Genomic DNA, 19218 nt, shown 5'->3' on the forward strand with positions numbered 1-19218 from the left:
GAATCCAGTAGCACTTTATAAAATGTGCTGGAGGGAATCGCTGGGACGGAAAGAATTCAAGGCATGTCTATAACAGACAAGTCAGTGCCATAAACACAAGGCACCGATGAGTGCAGGCTGGATTCCCAGAGATTCTCCCTGCTTAGCGGGGAATCCAGAAGTCGCTGGATCAATTGAGGATCAACCCTCAGGATCACTCTCACCTAATGATGCCATTAATCAGACCTCTTGAAAACTGATAGCAATAGCACGTGAAATCTAACAGCATATTTTCCAGTTACTGTTCAGCAAGGAAAGGTTGGTATGTTATCTCTCTTTAGCCTGGATCATCTGTTTTTCCTGAGTAGAATATATTACTTTTAATTAATGTTGGCTAAAAGTTACATTTTCTCATATGACAGCAAAGCTTTTCTTGGAGGGCGCGCGGGGGGGGGTGCTTTAGATTTGGAAATGTCAGCCAAATAGTGGGATATTGTAATGGGATATTCTTATTCAAAAAATTTAAAGTATATAGAAACCTTATACTTGGCAGTCTAAAATATTGTAGATTTTTTTCTTTTTATAGGCATCTAAGTGAATATTTTCTCTCCAATTTCTGAGACTGGAGCATCAATGATGGATTATCCCAAAATGGATTATTTTCTGGATGTCGAGTCTGCTCACAGACTCTTGGATGTGGAGTCGGCTCAAAGATTCTTCTACAGCCAAGGAGCTCAAGGTAATAAAATAGGAAGAAAAAAGAAGAAATTCCTCTCCGATACCTGCTGGTTTAATATTAATAGTGCAGCGTAGGCCGTAACAGCTTAATCTCTGTACCAAAAGTTAAACAATTGATATTTTTAAGTTGATGACATCTACCAAACTGATGCTAGAATCAAAACAGGCATTTAATAGAATAAATGAATCCACACCTGTTGAATGTGGTAAAAAACAATGCACCTAAGTGTGGGTACAAATGAGATCTTAGGGTATCCTGATAGAACTCAGTGGAATCCAGAGGTGTTAGGGGCTCCTGAGATCAGCAAGGGGTTTCTGTAGCTGCCTTCACTATTTTTTATTATTTCGGTTACTGCATTAGAGAACTAATGGTGCATATTCTGGGAGCAGACAGGAGCACCCTGTTGTGAAGTGTGCCTAAGGTGCACAATTTCATTACCTATTTGAAGATGATCCCTTAGGCTCCAGTCTACTTGTTCTGTTCAAGGGTACATTTATAATGTTCTGCCAGCACATTAGCGTAATGAAAGAAACTGGAATTTTTAATAGAATCACCTGATAAGTAGGAGATTTTCTTTAAAAGCATAGTTTTTATTTTTCGTAGAATATTTTAAGGTGTCCAATGAAAGTTATCTGATGATAAGCATGTCTCAAATGCTACAGATAATGTATGGAGAAGGAAGACAATATCCCTATTTTTAAATAGAAAAGTTGTGGAATTCTTGGAAGTCGAAGCAGAGCTGAGAAGAAAATAGAAATATAATCCTGGCATCTTCTGCTGTTGCATGATGGAAACTTCACACTGAGCCCTGATAATACTCTGCTTCTGAATTTTTTTTAACCTCACTCTTAAGTCATTGTTCATGGTAACCTTGAGGGCTTGCAAACCTCTTCCTTCCCTGCTTCTGTTTTTCTAGGGCATGAACCAAATCTCTTTAAATTCAAAAGAGATTGGGAATGGCTGGTTGACTTGTTTGGGTCAGCGTGCTCCCCAGTCAGAGCTTAAATAAGCAAAAATGATACACTAGCTAGTGATCATCCCTCTGGGTGGGAGGAGCCAGAGCAATGTGACCCTCAGCCACTAGAGGATCAGAAAGTGTTAATGCAGAGGAAGGGAGAGGCTGCTTAGAGCCTCCAGCTTGCTGTAGGTCTGCAATTACAAAGATGTTAGAAGTAGATGCGGAGGCTGGAAGGGAGAGGAGGTGAAATGAGGCTCCATCCCATAAGGGGTCCGGAATTTACACATTGCTGCATCTGCTCCATTCCACGTGAATATGAGAATCATGTTTCTCGGTGGGGTGGTTCACGTGAGGGGCACAGCTATAGGCAGGGTAAGAAGGGAAGCAACAATTAATTACAGAGAAGGAAGATGTCCACTTTTCCATGTACTGGGGACCGATGAAACCTCCAGGAAGGCGATGGGATTCTGGCTTTTCTGGATGGGAAGCGGGCAGGGAGTGGGAGGCTCAGAGAACTCCAGGCAGCCTGGTGGCTGACAGCAGATGGAGCTGGGGGTGGAGTGGTCAGAATCGTCACCAGCAGTGACTGTGGCATAGACACCGGAGCCGGAATAACTGAAAAATGCATGGGAGGTGGTAGCATAAGCTCCTGCCGCTCCCTGGAATCGCGTTCACTTGAGGGGAATGAGGATGATCAAGGAATCCTGGACTTGCAGGAGGGGTGGGGGCTCCCAAAACATCATCAAGGCCAGTGTTTCAACCCCCACCCCCAGACTCCCTGAATCCGAAATCCATATGTTCAGAGGTTGTGTAGTTTGCATTTTAATCAGGAGTGCCAGCAATGGGAGCCAGTCCATAAGTGCATATCCCAGTCAAAGGTACCACCTCTAGGTGGGTGGGGGGCAGCACTGGACCAATCCAGGGGGTAATAATAGCCTTGAGTACAAATGGAGAAACTGAGTAAAAGTAAAGGGGTGGTAGAAGTCCCCAGGGGGCTATTTTATGTAAAGGGGGGCAGTAATCCAATAAGTTTGAGGACCTATGGGGAACCCACATTTTAGAAGTAGCTTATCCCATCAAATTTCTCTCCTCCCACCTCAAAACAGAAAGTCCTCAGCATTAGAAGCAGTTCATTGTACAATGGAGGTAGGGATAATGCTTAGTCTATAAGTGGTTAAGAGCAGTAATGAGGTAAGATTCTAAAGCACTTAGAACCAGGTCTGTCCTATTAGACATGCCATACATATGCAGACCAATAAAATAAACATCCCTGGCAAGAGGTCATCCCTCCTCTGTTTGAAATTTCAAAAGGAATCCACTGCTCTGCAAATAATAAAGTTGACCCAACAGGAATTTCACCTCCTATTTCTTTTTTTTTATGATTCAAGGATTTATTAAGTCATACATGCAAAACATATTGCTAATTAGCAAAAGATCAAGGTAAAAACACTCCAAACTTCTGCAATTGTCAATTTAGAATTTTTTCTTCTAGGGGTTGAAAAGTCCAACATTGTGTTCTTGCCAGTGAGTTAGGTTGTACAGAACATTGTTGGTACTAGCACAGTTCACAGAACCTCACAGGCCCAAAAGAAAATCATTAACAACAACAACAAAACAAAGCGCATACGTTCACAAACACATAGCTTCCAATAAATGTAAAAACACAACGATTCTTATTTTATTTCATCAAAACCTAACTCAGGGCAAAACTAAAAAAATAGTAAAAGTTTGTTTGGGAACCCCACATCCATCTATCCCTTCATTTTACTTTATAGGCAAGATAAACAGCTTCCCCAGAGCCCCATGCCTACAGTCTTTCTGGAGCTCTGTGTGTATGATGCCCTGGGGCTTGTCACTACAGGGCACCATCTCCCTCCTGCAGCTTCCTTTCATTTGCATAGACTCCCTAGTCTTTCCTGGACTATATAAGCCCGCTTAAAGGGTTCCAAGTAAAAGGCCGAAGACTTGAGAACCAGGGCCTGCACCTCTTCCTTTCCAAACTTTATGCTCATAGTTTAGTGTGGGACTAGACCTAATCACCTCAAGGCACAGGACTGGGGGAGGAAGGAGAGCATAGTGACCCCGTCTTAAAAAGGGTGATTGGGTTGAATCTTATCTCTCTCACCCCACAGTAGCTTTAACTCAGCCAGTCTAGCCAGGAGGATATTAGGAAGGTCAAGTAGACTCAACTTAATACCCTCTTCTCAAAAGAAGGTCTACCTGGGAGAAGAGAGCAAAGTTGAGTTCCCAGGACTTGGATGACCTAAGACTTGATATGTTTTTTGCATTTTTTAGTGGTCTACTATCTGTGTAACTTCAGAATTATTTTGACTGCACCATAGTTTGTTTGGTTTTCTTCTTTTTTTTTCCTGGAAAATGGCAAAAGCCTGCCCCCTAAATAAAGGACATCTTAGCTAGTTAGCACAAGAGGAAGCTAGGAGAAGGAAAGCAGAGAAAAAAAAGCAATCTATCATGAGACATATTGTTTTGGAAGTCCTTGAGATTTTCAAAGGTCAAAGATCTATTCTGCTGAAGAAAACAACTTGTTGTTTTCTCCATTTTTCCTTGGTTTGACCCCAAGGTTGAGAAAATCAGCTGCCCTTCTGGGGATTCTGCTTTTCAAAACCATAATGTGGTGCAGAGAGCTGATAAAAGTCCATGAGCATCCTGCTTGCCTCCTCTCAGTGGAGGATATACGCATAATCTCCTGATGAATCTCTGATTGGCTCACCAATGGTAAATCCTGCTCACACAGAGGAATATTACGAAGGTCCCTTTAACTCAAAAGGAGACTTCTAGAGGTTGGGGAACTATGTGACTATAAAGATCAGCCATGTTTGGACATCACATTATTTGCGTTCACCTGTCCTTTGGGTTTCTGACAGTGATATCCCATACACTCAATTTTAGACTCAATAGCTTGGGAGTGAACAATTGAACCAGGATGGGTATCATATTATATAATCACAAAATTAGCATCATGAGATTCGGGGGTTGGAATGAACATAGAGCAGTGATGCTTTGGGGGCTCCTCCCTAAACTAAGTGAAACAGAACGTTGAGATCCAATCCCGGCCCCCATGCTGTGTTTGCAACAAGCCTCTGAGTTATTCTAATGAACAGTGAAGGCTAAGAATCCCCCATTATGGATCAGCAATCACTTGCTATTCAGAGTGAGGTCCCAGACTACATTACCTGGTTCATCTAGGAGCTCATCCTCAATGCAGAATCTCAGACCCCATCCCAGGCCTAGAGATTCACAACTCGCATTTTAACCAGTTCTCTAGATCATTTATGTCGAAATTTCCAGTAGCAATAATTGTTCCCAATACACATTTAGAAATAACTGGGGAGCTTCTGAAAGCTTGAGGCTGGAGTCCGGCTGAAGTAGAAAATCTCTGGCTGTGAGCACCACAATAAGAAGCCGTTTAACTGCATGCATTTGATGTAATGGGCAGTCGGTGCTGAGATCTAGCCATCTCCCATATTATAATAGAGTTAGTCACATCCATCACATAAATATTCTGTTTTCTTTTTATTGTTCTTTCCTTTAAAATGAGTCCAACCCTTTGGAAAGGAACAAATAGATAGAGGGACATTTAAAAAAAAAAAGTGTCAGCTGGATATGGTGGTGCATGCCTGTAATTTCAGTATTGGGAGGTTGAGACAGGAGGATTGCAGATTCAAGGACAACCTCAGCCACACAGCAAGACTCTAGTGAGACCCTGTTTCAAAACAAAAATAAAAAGGGCTGGAGGTGTAGCTCGGAGGTAGAATGCCCCAGGATTCAATCCCCAGTAACACACACACACACACACACACACACACACACACACACACACACACACGAAGCACCAGGGCTGCATTTTACAAAATCATTCAATCCATTAATCTTCAAAGGAACTTTGAGAAATAGGAATTACTGTATTGTATGCATATTGCAGATTAGAACATTTAAGATTGACAGAGTGGAGAGACTTGAAAAGGGCTTGCCTCTGGATAGCAGCAAAGCCAGGATTTGAATTCAAGTATGTTTGGCTCCAAATTCCAAGCTATTTTAAGTATCATGTGCTACCTACTGGCAGGGACACTTTCTCAGCCAGCCAGGTTGATCAAATCAGCCATGTACCTCAGTGAAGGTAACACTGGTGACCTATCACACTTCCCCAGCTGGTGAAGCTGAGGCTCAGAGTGGTTCTGCCCTGTGCCCAAATCACACAGCTTATCATAAGAGAATGAAAACCAGAACCAGATCTCATCTGACCATCCTCATTCCCTTTCTATTGTGCTAACCTCCCTCTCTACCTCTTTGCCTCCTTCTCTCCCTCCCTTCCTTCTTTTTCCAAAGACCATCTGTCTTATAGAAGACGAAATGTCCTTGGACATTTAAATTACTTCTAAATGGAAAATACATTAAAAGGCGGCCGATCAACTAAAATCACTAAGCGGTCAAATTCATGGCTTCTGATAACACCCCCCCCCCTTTTTAAATCTTTTACATAACTCTTGGCATTAGAACTAGGTGCAATAGTCATTGTTACTCATCAGAATGCACCTTTCTCTCCCCACATTGTCTTGTTCAACAAAGGGAAATGCCACGTGTGACAACTGATGAATGCCAGGGTGAGCAGCTCAGAGTCTCTTCAGGTTGTTTTTGGAAGTAGAGAGGAATTCATTGAAACCCCCTCTGTCAGCCGCGTCTCCTCAGCCTCCTCCCTTCTCCACCTTTTTCCCACCCTGTCAAGTCTGCCAGGAGAGCTGGCTATTGTATCTTCAGCTTTGATTTAAATGTACTCTGAACTTAAATTCTGTACCTCTGGGACTTCTTAACATGCCCCAAAAGACGAACACATTTGGTAGCGGCGATTAGTTGCAAATCATTAACAGTAGTCCCCAAGACAGTAGTTGCTCCTGTTCTTTCCTTTCCTGTGCTTAATGCAAGACCCGGCCCCAATGTCACCTCCTCTGTGAAGGTTGTCCTGAAATTTCCAGACATTTCTCCCACAGGGTTCTGTTCATACCATTTTCTCTCCACTACTGACCAGATGCAGGAGCTCCCCCAAATGGTTTCACCTCTCTAAGTTCCGGGTTTTTCATCCAACTAGGTATAATGCTAGTTCCAAATCCACAGGCTAGGTTGATAATTAAATGAGTTTCAATAAAGTATTTACTGCCTTATCTGTTCTTATTGATTAGTTACTGATGCGGCTGTTATTTTGGATCTATTATCCATTTCAACCACAGTACTCTTCTTAAAGACCATTTTCTTGGTGGCTAGTATCATTTTTGGTATACAGTAGAAACATTAAGATTTATTACATGTTTTCATCTGGGCCTGGTGTTGCACACTTATGATCTTGGGAGGCTAAGAAGACAGAAGGATTGTTGTTTCAAGGTCAGCCTCAGCAACTCAGCAAGGCCTTCAGCAATTTAGTAAAGACCTGTTTCAAACTAAAAAATGAAATAGGGCTGGCGCTATATCTCAGAGGTAGATTGCCCCTGGGTTCCATTCCCATTCACACACACACACACACACACACACACACACACACACACACACACACACTTATTCCATGTCACTACTGAACTGATTGAATGAAAAGGCTTAAATCTGCACTTGCAAAGAGAAATTTGGGGTTCAGGAAAAGAAATTGAGGATTCAAAAATTGAAAAACAGAACCTCTAAATACATGTAGAGAATTAAAAATCTGTAGTTGAAGATGGAGCCTGCATAAGTCCAAAGAAAGGGACATGTAAATAAAATGTTCATATACATATTGAAAGGAAGTCATCATTAGTTCTGCTTCATCTTCTATAAGACAGATGAATTTTCTTTAAAAATCAAAAAGGAAAAGAAAATATAGCAGGAGGAATTGGAGTATATTATTGAAGGAATTTAACCTTTTAAAATAGGTTTTAAGTTCAGCGAGGCATGGTGGCACAGGCTTGTAATCCCCGCACTTGGGAGGCCGAGACAGGAAGATCACACAGGTTCAAAGCCAGCCGCACTGGCTTAAGAGACCCTGTTTCCAAATAAAAACATATAAAAATAGATCTGGGAGTGTAGCTTGAAGGTAGAAGGGCTTCCAGGAACCCCAGTACCACACACAAAAAAATAGGTTTTAAGTTCTGAAGTCTTTTTTTTTTTTGGTTTTAGAAAATTGAACCCAGGGGTACTTTATCTCTGAGTTGTACCCCCAGCCCTGTTTATTTTTTTTATTTTCAAACAAAATCTAATTGTTAAGAGTCTTTCTAAGTTGCTGAGGCTGGCCTCAAACTTGCAATCCTCCTACTTCATTTTCCCAACTGAGAAGCCAGGTGTGGTGGTCACACTTGTAATCCCCGCGTTTGGGAAGTGGAGACAGGAGGATCGCGCAGGTTCAAAGTTAGCCTCGCTGGCTTAAGAGACCCTGTTTCCATATAAAATATTAAAAATAGGTATGGGAGTGTAGCCTGGAGGTAGAAGGGTTCCATCCCCAGTACCACCAAAATAAATAAATAAATAAATAAATAAATAAATAAATAAAATTAACCATTGACTACATAACAGTACAACTTTTACAGTGATGAACTTACCTGAGATGAATGCAAAAGCTGCCCTCTGCTCAGGAAGCAGGCTCTGTTTTAGACTCTAATTGAAAGCACTTTTATTCCTTCTTCAAATCTTAACTGCCTAGACCAGTCCTTAAACTTTTTGGCCAATTAATTCTTAAAGCAGTGGCCTTTCACGTTTCTGTTTCCATCCAGATTCACTGGAGGGAAACCTAAACCCCGCACTGGGAACACTCCAAAACCACTCCCTGAAAGTTCACGCATGGCCATCCCCGTCCCCCAAGAACTGCATGTCATGACCTCAGATACAGCTACATCTGGGCCTGTGGGTTTGACTTGATCCAGAAAGACTGAGTCAGAAGCAGTGATCATAACACAAATAAATGCCAACTTGAATTATAATTTTTTCCATTTACCTTAATGTTCTCCACTGCCTGTCAGAGTCCTGCTAGGACCAGCATGGCAAATTTGGCCACATCCTCCTCTGTCTCTCCCTAGTGGTATCCTTCCTATATTTTTGTCAGTTCATTATCCAAGTATTTTACATGCAATCATATTATCTTCCAGACCCCTGCCTCCGTGAAGGACTTCAGGTGACAATTTTCAAAAATAATTTCCAGTCTAGTTTTCATGGTGCTTGAGCCATAGCCCTCAATAGATACTTGGGTTTTGGTATTTTTCTTGCTAGGTCTAGGTAGGAAGCTGCACACTGCGCTTTACTCATGGACGATGAAGTAACCACAAGCCTACCCTCCTGCCTTCCCACACATCCCATTTTAGACCTCTAGTTGTGCAGACCCAAGCTCTCCAAGCCTCTGTTTTTTAATACAAGGAACATTATGTGTGAAGGAGAGAAAAAGAACAGAGCAAGAGGAGAAAATATTGTAGATAGTCTGCCTGCTGATTCTAAAGATGTGTAGTGGACCACAAAGTCCAATCCCTGCTTCCAAAGAGTGCCCTTGGAAAGGGACAGTTCTTCTCTGCACACAAGGAGCTCTCCCAGTGCTCTGGATTTTTCTGCACACAGCCTTCTGATGCTCTTTGTGTCTTTGCCTCCAGCAAACATCTGCTTGGCGAGGTACTGGGATCCAGAACTCATATGTAAAGTAGGGCATGAGGATGAGAGGAAAAGAGAAAATGAGAGGGCGAGAGACAGAGCGGCTGAAAATACAATGAAACAATTCTAATCAATTAATAACTCCTACTCCTACATTAGGAAGGCCAGAGAGTGGATTCAAATGCAGCCCACACTCAGCCAGCAACAGCCACCACCCAGCCAGCATAAACAATTCACAGGTGCCGGGAAAGAATGCTCACTCCTCATTGCCCAAACGAATCTGTTTTCTCAAATAAAAAACAAAAAAGCTTTCAGCACTACCCTCTGTTTCTGTACTGGCAGAGGCAAGGGTGGGGGACCTTGAACATCAAAATCAGTTCTTGGCCAACATCACTCATAATATGCTTAAGAATTTCTCAATTTCTCAAGTAAGCAAAGAGACCTCACGCACGTACTTGTATAAGGCAGTAAATATCACTGGTGTTAAATTAGAGGTCTGAAGTACTAGGATTGAACAAAGACAATAGATTCAAGATCTATGTATCCTTTTCCAATTATAAAAGCAAAATGAGGGTATATTAAAGCCATTAAAAAAGAAAAAAGGAGAGTGAAAGCAACCCTATCCAACTCTACATTTTTTTTTGTGTGTGTGTGTGTGGTACTGGGGTTCCTGGAAGCCCTTCTACCTCCAGGCTACACTCCCAGACCTATTTTATTTTTGGAAACAGGGTCTCTTAAGCCAGCGTGGTTGGCTTCGAACCTGCGCAATCTTCCTGTCTCCACCTCCCAAGCGTGGGGATTACAAGTGTGGGGATTACAAACATGGCCACCATGCCCGGCGCTTCCAGCTCTACATTTTTAATATTTGTTTTCCTTCTCTTTCAAATAAGCCTGAAATTTTACAAAGTTACACTTGTGGCACATGGAAAATGGGAGGTAGGACTGGAATCGTTTCTCCCATTGGCTGAACAATGCCACAGTGTTTTAGAACTTCAGCTTTAGAGACACGTAACACCACGTTAATATTCCTACTTTCTAACTCATGAGGTTAGGTACATTATTTAATCTCCTTTTGCCTCACTCTCTCTTTTGAATGAAAATTAAGGTAAAAAGAGTCCTCAACCCAATGAGCAGTTTTGAGGAATAAATTAAATAATATAGCATTGCACAAAACATGATATATGATTTTGAGATAATACACGGACTCCTTTACTAAAACAATGTACTTGTGTTTAGGAAAATACACATAGAAAATATTTAAAATATAAAATATATGACTCATACTGTACACTTATAGAATACTGCTTAACACAAGGTAGAAGAAACGGTAGGCTGGCTAAGTTAAAGAAAAATATTAGTAAATAATATTGTAGATGGTTCTTCATTGCCAGAAATTACATAGAAATGATATAGGAATGTCTAAAGTTGGAGAACACTGAACAAATAAACATAAAAGACTAAGTAAAATACCAAGCACTTAATTCATATTTGATAAGTGTTAATGTTTGTTTTAATCACAATTAAATTTTATCAATCCTCAGAAGAAAGCAAAGGGATACCAGCTTCCCTAAGAGAGGACCCACTCTAGCCATATCTTCTTTTCTGTGATGCCATTTATTTCTAGTTCAAATTTCTAGGCCCCTTGGAAATGTGATACAGTCTTGAAACATAAGAAAAAGAAAAAAGCAACCAAATGTTGATTTAAAAATAAAATTGTACCAGACGTGGTGGCGCATGCTTGTGATCCCAGTACTTGGGAGGCTGAGACAGAAGGATCCCAGGTTTGCAGCCAGCCTCAGCTACTTAGTGAGGCCCTCCCTAACTTCGTGAGACCCTGTTTCAAAATAAAGGCTAAAAGGTAGGGCTGGGGGTGTAGCTCAGAGAGAGAATGCAGCGATGAAAACAAGAAGAAAACAGCCTGAAGATTCAAGGACTGACCCTGTGAATTCAGAAGGGGAAGAGATCCTAGAAGTAAGAAGATTCATTTCAGATTATGTAGCCCATGAATAACTGGAAAAACGAGAAAGGAATACTTCAAACGAAGCTTAGATCCCACTTCTGGATGCAGGAAGCTGTTCACTGAGAGGAGTAAAGAGAATCAGATGGGAGGATTCAGTTTAGAACATCATGCTGAATTTAGAGACCCTATGGGATATCTACAGCCTACCGGCATGGAGTAAGTTCTATGAGTCTAATGTTTGGTACAGAGACCTTGGAAAGCCACCCAAAACATTCTACATCCTTGGTGATTTCTAAAATAATTTTACTCACACATTTTACATCTGCTTCTGAATGTATAGTTCCACTGAGGGTTTTAATTTTTCTTTCATATTATTTAGAGGACCGGGAGATGGTTAACAAAAAACATTATCTAAATTGAACCTTTGGGCTATAAATACAATATTTTCTTCTCAGCACAAGTTCTTAAAATTAATAGTCAATTTAAAATATTTACATGAACCAAATGTTTGCAATTACCAAGATTATTTTATATTCTCGATCATGTTTTCATAAGAAGTAACATTCTGGGCTATTATTAAGGAGTTCATCTAAAGAGAAGAAGTTTTCATAAAGAACTAAACACAGCTCAGTAACAGTATAGAACTATAGCTTGCCACAGAATATCGCAAAGGAGGAGAAAGTAAGAGATTTGGTTGTAGCTGGTTAAAAAAAAAATCAACCTTGCATTACTTTTAAATCTATGCAGTGGTATCTTTCATTTTGTTTAGTTAATTATGCAGTATTTGGTAAGTAAGTTTGATAGGTGACAGGCACAGAAGAAACTGCCTTAGCCCAATCTGATTCTTGTCTCTGGAAAGCAAGACCACACTCCAAACATCATATTACAAGACTTTATTTTGCCATTGACCCCATATCTGTCGTTAGCTCAACAATCTGGATACGTGCACTGAGGTTGCAAAAGGAAATGGGGATGAGAAGACTCACTCTGTCAGGGCTTTATATTTATTGCCTCATTTGATCCACAAAAAGGGAAATTACAGAGTCATGATATTATCTGCATTTATAGATATTCTAGTAATCAAGTCATTCTCCAAAGAACTAGTGGAGCCAGAATTATAAGCCCGAACATTTTTGGTTCTTCTCAGTACATCTTATAGTCCTATATCATGTCGATGATCATTACAATACTAGCCAAGATATGATGAGAAGATATCTGAGGATATACAGATGTTCGTGTGTCTCCACACACTCAAAGGTAGAGTGTCCCAATGTTAGGAATAAATAAGTGACAGTGGAGTTACTTTATGTACTTACGCTCTTCAGTTAAACTTTGTAAAGAGATATTTTATTTTCTTTAACTCAGGAAGCTTTCAGGATGGGATGGTGGTGGGGCCTTGTTCCTGAGTTTGAGTTGACAGTTACATAACTTGCTTACAAGTGTGATCTGCCTTAGTTTCTATTAGGACATTCATGATTCATTTTCCCTTCTCTACTTATATGTGCTACCAGTGTAGCAAATAATAATTGTAAAAAAATTTAAATGTAGGCAAACAACAAATCGAAACAAACTCAACTAGCCTCATCATCTAAAAATAGATAACCTTTACAACCTGGCGAAGAATCTTACATTATTTAAAATATACATAGACCCACATGTGCATATTTTCAACATAAATCAAGCTCCTCAGATTTATTATCTTTACTATTTAGTCCTAATTTTCAAAATAATAAAATTCTTATTACCTTAGGGCTATTGATTCTAACTGATGTATGAAATAATCAGATATAGTTTAGGCTAAAAGAAAAAGGTCAACCATGCTTTTTTTTTTTTTTTCCTCCCAAAGGGTGACTTTGCCAGCTGGGCTGATTGATGTCCCTGGATCTGTTTTGCCATTATTACTAGACAATCTCTGACTAACGCTCTGTGATCTGATTACTCTCATCAGCCCATCTGTAGACACAACAGAATATAAACAAAATATCCATCTAATCTCTATTGGGAAGGTCTTTCTTCTTGGATTCATATGTTCAGGAATTTTTGTATTTTCTCCCTCCACATCTACAACATGCTTTTGTATGCTTCCATTGGTGCACTGTAATTAGACATCACAGTGAAGTTCAAACATACAAACATACATGCATACATCACTCTTTTCCTTCTGCATCACATCCCTCCCTGTACAAGTTGGAAAGATTGGCAGTGATGCCTTTATATATGGAGATAACATTATTTGAACCATTTCCTTCCTCAGCCCTCCTTTTTGCCCTCCCACTTTTTTTCCCCAACCCCTGTCCACTATTCAACTAGTCTCTTTCCTCATATCTGAAATCCTTTTTGTTTCTTTTTTTTTCCCTTCTAGATTCCACATATAAAAGAAAACCTATGATCCTTGACTTTCTGAGATTGGCTATTCTCACTTAGCATAATACTCTCTAGTTCGATCCATTTTCCTACATATGATCTAAATTTTTCGTCTTCATGTCAACAGATGAATGGATAAAGAAAAGGTGGCATAGACACACAATGAGATTTTACACAACATGCTTCTATTCTTGCGATAGATACTGCGCTTCACTATTTACCATGAGAAAGTTTCCAGATCTTTCTCACATTTTATTTAACAGTATAATCATAACAATAATAGCACATTGTAGCCAGAAGGTACTTAATTCAATGAGATGATGATGATGATGATGATGATGATGATGATGATGATGATGATGATGATTATTGTTTTTTTGGTGGTACTGGGGTTCCTGGAAACCTTTCTACCTCCGGGTTACACCCCCAGACCTATTTTATATTTTTATTTGAAAACAGGGTCTCTTAATCCAGCAAGGCTGGCTTCAAACCAGCGTGATCCTCCTGTCTCTGCCTCCCAAGCGCAGGGATTACAAGTGTGTGCCACCACACCCGGCTTCAATGGGATCATTTTACAGACAAGAAAAACTAAGCCTTGGCTAAGAAAGAACAAGCAAATGTTTTGGATTGACTATCTAACACATACCAGAAGCTATGCATGTTTATTTTACTCAAAACCACAAACTTAGGAGTTAGATAATATTGCCACCATTGAAATAAAATTAAAACTCAGAGGGATCAGAACTGACCTACAGTGACGTAGGTGGAACCAATCCCCTTGTCTTTCTGATGTCATTGTTTGCCTCTATAACATCCTACCTTTGGGTGGGAGAAGTGACTTACCTAAATCAAACAGCTAGATGGTGGCAGGTAGGACCTAGAGAGAACCCAGTCTCCTGATGTCTAGTCTGATGTCCATATCTTTCCCTCATCCTAGTCTTGTACATGGAACTCAAATGGGGTTCAAGCCCACTGCCTTTACCTCTGTGGTTACTTTACAAGTGAACAGGCCCAGCACTTTGATACACAAAGATATTTCCATGTATGTGTCACCTTTTTTTGGTTTTTGTTTTTTATTTTGTTAGTTTTTTTGGTGGTACTGGAGTTCCTGGAAACCCTTCTACCTCCGGGTTACACTCCCAGACCTATTCTTTTTATATTTTTATTTGGAAACAGGGTCTCTTAAGCCAGCAAGACTGGCTTCGAACCTGTGAAATCTTCCTGTCTCCATCTCCCAAGTGCGGGGATTACAAGTGTGCGCCAACACGCCCGGCAACCTTTCTTTATACTTTCATTGGTGCATTTTAATTATACATTATAGTGAAGTTCAAAGTCATACAAATAAGCATGCACACAGGTTTTGGTGCATTTCCTTTGACCTTTTTGTATATGGAGCAGGAATTAGGAATATGAGAAGTGTTAGATTTTAAACCATGGTATTAATTAACATCTATATTGAAATCAACCATGCAGAAAACAGAAAATTAAATAAGGCTTACTATGACCTGTACTGTAGAGAAAGATTGGGAAAGTGACTTGTCTATCCTAACTAGGCATGTTCTACATTTAAATAATAGAAAGCTGCTCGGACTTATGTCCAACTCAATTCAGTGTACAAGGCTTGAAACACATTTTCCTATTCTGCATCTAGCATGTTTTAGCAGCCAGCCCCCAGCCCCTCTGCACAGTGTCTACTTTAAGAAACTGGGAGGAAAGGAAGCAGTGAACATTTGTGGCCCGCCTACCATTTGTCAGGCTCTGGGTTAGGTGTTTTGCATTTATTATATAATATTTTATCCTCCCAAACCCATTGTGAGAGTTCATTTTATTTCTAGTTTGGATATAAGGAAACCAAAGCTTAGGAAGCTCATTTTTTTTGCAAGTTCTAATGATTATTAAGCTTGGGAATCATGCCAAGGTTTAATTTCACAACCACAGCCTTACTTGAAACTGGCTAGTAATAATAGTTTTAACATGTAAATGTTTATCAAGAATTTCCTAGCTGGATGTGATGGTGCACACTTGTAATCCCAGCATTTAGGAGGCTGAGACAGGAGAATCACGGTTCCCAGCCAGTCTCAGTTACTTAGTGAGGCCCTTTGCAATGCAGTGAGATCCTGTTTCAAAATAAAGAGTAATAAATAGGGCTGCAGCCCAGCGTGGTGGCGCACGCTTGTAATCCCCTCGTGCCTGGAAGGTGGAGACAGGAGGATTGCGCAGGTTCAAAGCCAGCCTTGCTGGCTTGAGAGACCCTGTTTCCAAATAAAAATATAAAATAGGTCTGGGAGTGTAGCCTGAAGGTAGAAGGGTTTCCAGGAACCCCAGTACCACCAAAAAAAAAAAAAAAAAAAAAAAAAAAAAATTTCCTTTGCCAAAGACTTTATAAGGATTATGTTTTTGAATCCTAATAGTGATGCTGCAGTGCAGGTCCCATGTTAGTTTCACTTTAGAGATGCATGAGAGGTAAGTGGCTTGCATGAAATCATGACGATTAAGTATGGAATTTTGATACAAGCTTGGGAAAGCTAGCCCGAAACGCCTGTGCTGTTACCTGTAGTCCATATCATCTAGAATAAATATAATATTCTCATTATCTTGCTGATGTATTCATACAAAGTGAAAAACTACAAAGTGCCACAAGGTTGGCAAAGATAAAGAAGATATTAATTTTCCTAGTGGTGCTGGAGTGGAGGTGGAAATAAAAACGTTTCCGCCCTCTATGGTGTGGCACACTTCGGTCATGCAAAGATGGGAAGAGGAAATAAAAGAAAGGTTTCCCACTAGGAAGGTTTCCTCTGTTATCCAGACCTTTGGATATGCCCTGTCATGAAATTTGTGAATTGAGCCATGAGATTGATTAAGATCTGGGTTTTCTGACACACCTGGGTAGCATCTAAGCATTTACAATTGATTCCCTGGGTTCACTGAGAATCCATCGGTATTATCTGTTGTTGCACATCAAATTGCCTTTGGATTTACTGGCCTAACACAGAAAGCACTTATTATCTCATATATGTTGTGGATCAAAAATTTGGGAGTGTCTCAAACATGTGGCTCTGCTTCTGGGTCCAACGTGACCATCTGGAGGTCAGCTTGTAATGTAGTGTTCTGAAGGCTCGAATGCAGAGCCCAAGGGGCCTTCCGCACATAGCACTTGGTTCCTCACAGTATGAACCTCTGCAAAGGGCTGCCTAGGGGCCCCCATGACACTACAACTGGCACAAAGGACCCAAAGGGAAAACAAGGCACAAGCTACAGGTTTTTGTATAATCTAACTTTGAGAGAGATATACCATGGCTTCTGCCATATTCTTATGGTCACAGAGCCCAGACCTGATTCAGTATGGGAGGGGACCACATAGGATCACAAATCCTAAGAGCTGAGGATCACCGTGGGATATTTTGAAGGCTGGCTACCAGGGCACAAAACACCATCTCTTTGGGAAGCCATCTTCTGTATGTGTGTGCATAAGTTGTTGATTTCACAATTCCACAATTCTGTTCATATCTACTATGGCATAAATGGTGCACTGCTGAGGTTGCATACCTGGGAAAATTTGCACTGGGGCCAGTAGGAACACTGTGGTAATAGAATCTCAGAAGCCATCATAAAGGCAAAGAAGCCCCCTCTCTCTTACAGAGCCCCACAAAATTAGTCAGATATACAAGAGAATCAATATCAGAACTTTGTAATACAGATAGCCCCTTTAACAGTAAGTTAATCAGAAAGAAAGAAGATGTACCAATAGTGATTCCTCAGACTTTCAGCTCTTTAGAAAAGTATCTGTATAGAAATGAAAAATGTTTTAGGATCTACAACTAAATTTAATTGTGATAAAAAGCCAGTCCATAAGACATTTTTGATATATTTTCTAATCTTATTTACAGTATGCAAGTTACTACTATAAGTTGAGTTGATATTTTAGTTAATAACATTCAACATTATTTTATAAGTTTTAACATTATTTTATAATTTTTATATGAATGATTTTCAACACCATCCCTGTAATTAGTGACTTCATATTTGGTTTAATTGTGAGGTATAAAATTTGTCTATTTCCAACTTCTGACAGATATGCAAAATGACATAATATACTTCATCTCTGAAGCCCAGATTTTTAATCTGCTTGAGTAAAATATACCAGAACCATTTTTTTGTGTGTGGTACTGGGGGGTGGAATCCAGGGGATTTTCTACCATCAGACTATACTCTCAGACCTATTTCATAATTTATTTGGAAACAGGGTCTCACTAAGTAGCTGAGGCTGGCTTTGAACCTGTGCAATCTTCCTGTTACAGCCTCTCAAGCGCTGGAATTACAAGCGTGCGCCACCACACCCAGCTACCAGAATCATTTTTTTAAAACAAAATTCAAAGGCCTCCAAATAAATCCAGGACAGATTACTCTTGACACCAGCTCCCTATTTGTATATAGCTGTGGGAATGAATAGCTAACCAACCAGGACATGTTTTCAGAAAAATTTAGAGTCAGGGTGGGGCACCACCTCTAATCCTTAGAAACTCTCCTAAGTAGAAAAGAATAAATATCTTACTAGCACTTTTCAAACTTTTACTGGAAATAACTTAAAATTTACAGAAAAGTTGTAAAAATAAAATAGTACAAAAAGCATTTAAATATTCTTTACTGATAGTTGCCTATTGATGACATCCACTTGACTTGTCATCTCTATCAGTCTAGAGAGGAGTATAAAAGTGTGTGTGTGTGTGTGTGTGTGTGTGTGTGTGTGTGTGTAGAAAGAAAAAGAAAGTGAGAAAGAGAAGAAAGAGACAGAAAAGAATGGTAGCAGACAAGAGAGCATTATATATGGAATGCTTGTGGGCATACTACGGTGTGAGCATGTATTTCTGGACCATTATGGTTCTTAATTTTTAATGCTGTGGTGTCCGTTTCCTAAGAATTTGGACAGTCTTTTCCATAACCATAGCACATCTATCAACTGCCCCAAATTTAACATTAATATTTTAATTTAATCTGCTCTTTGCATTACAGTGTTGTAAGTTGCCACGGCAATGCCTTTTAGAGCACTTTCTTACTCCAAGGATTAAATCCAGTCCCAGGTCAGTTCAGTCTAAAGTTAGGATCAAGTACAGAATCCAGTCTAGGCTCAGGTCTCTTTTGCATTCTTTAATGGGGAACATTTCCACACCCTTAATTTGTCTTTTAGAACTTTGGCATTTGTGACCAATACACTGGTTCTCTCACGTTTTTATAGTTTCATTTCGTGATATAGTTCACAGTGGTAGTGACATACATGCACACAGCATTTGGAGAGTTTTCTCCTGGTTCTCTTCCTATTCCCCCCTATCTCCTGCATGATATTGAGATTAGCATTAGCATTCTCACATATATACATAATGTCCATGAAGTGTTTTCTTCCTTTCTCGTCCCCCACCCTCCCCTAGACCGTGTCCCTCACTTCACTGAGGTTTCTCCTCCATTATCTCAGGTCCTTCTGGTATCCCGTTTATTCCCTACCTTCTGTGTATGAGAGGAAACATAGGACTCCTCAGTTTCTATAACTCGTTATTTTCACCTAACATAATGTTCTCCAGGTCTGTCCATTTTACTGCAAATGATATAATTTTGTTC

The 19218-nt window shown here is 40.1% G+C and overlaps 1 protein-coding gene across 1 annotated transcript in view; it reads left to right on the top strand.

Moving 5' to 3' along the window:
• Window positions 1-615: 615 nt before the first annotated feature.
• Window positions 616-19218, top strand: part of LOC308273603 (phosphatase and actin regulator 1-like) — a gene marked incomplete at both ends in the record, with an annotated part of 491535 nt that continues 472932 nt past the window's right edge. The window contains one exon of the mRNA XM_080710811.1: window positions 616-718. Coding sequence (XP_080566937.1) covers window positions 616-718 — 103 coding nt within the window. The remainder of the gene's footprint in view (window positions 719-19218) is intronic.

The sequence above is a fragment of the Muscardinus avellanarius genome (genome assembly GCF_963383645.1).
Source record: "Muscardinus avellanarius genome assembly, chromosome: 14".
Taxonomy (NCBI): Eukaryota; Metazoa; Chordata; class Mammalia; order Rodentia; family Gliridae; genus Muscardinus; species Muscardinus avellanarius.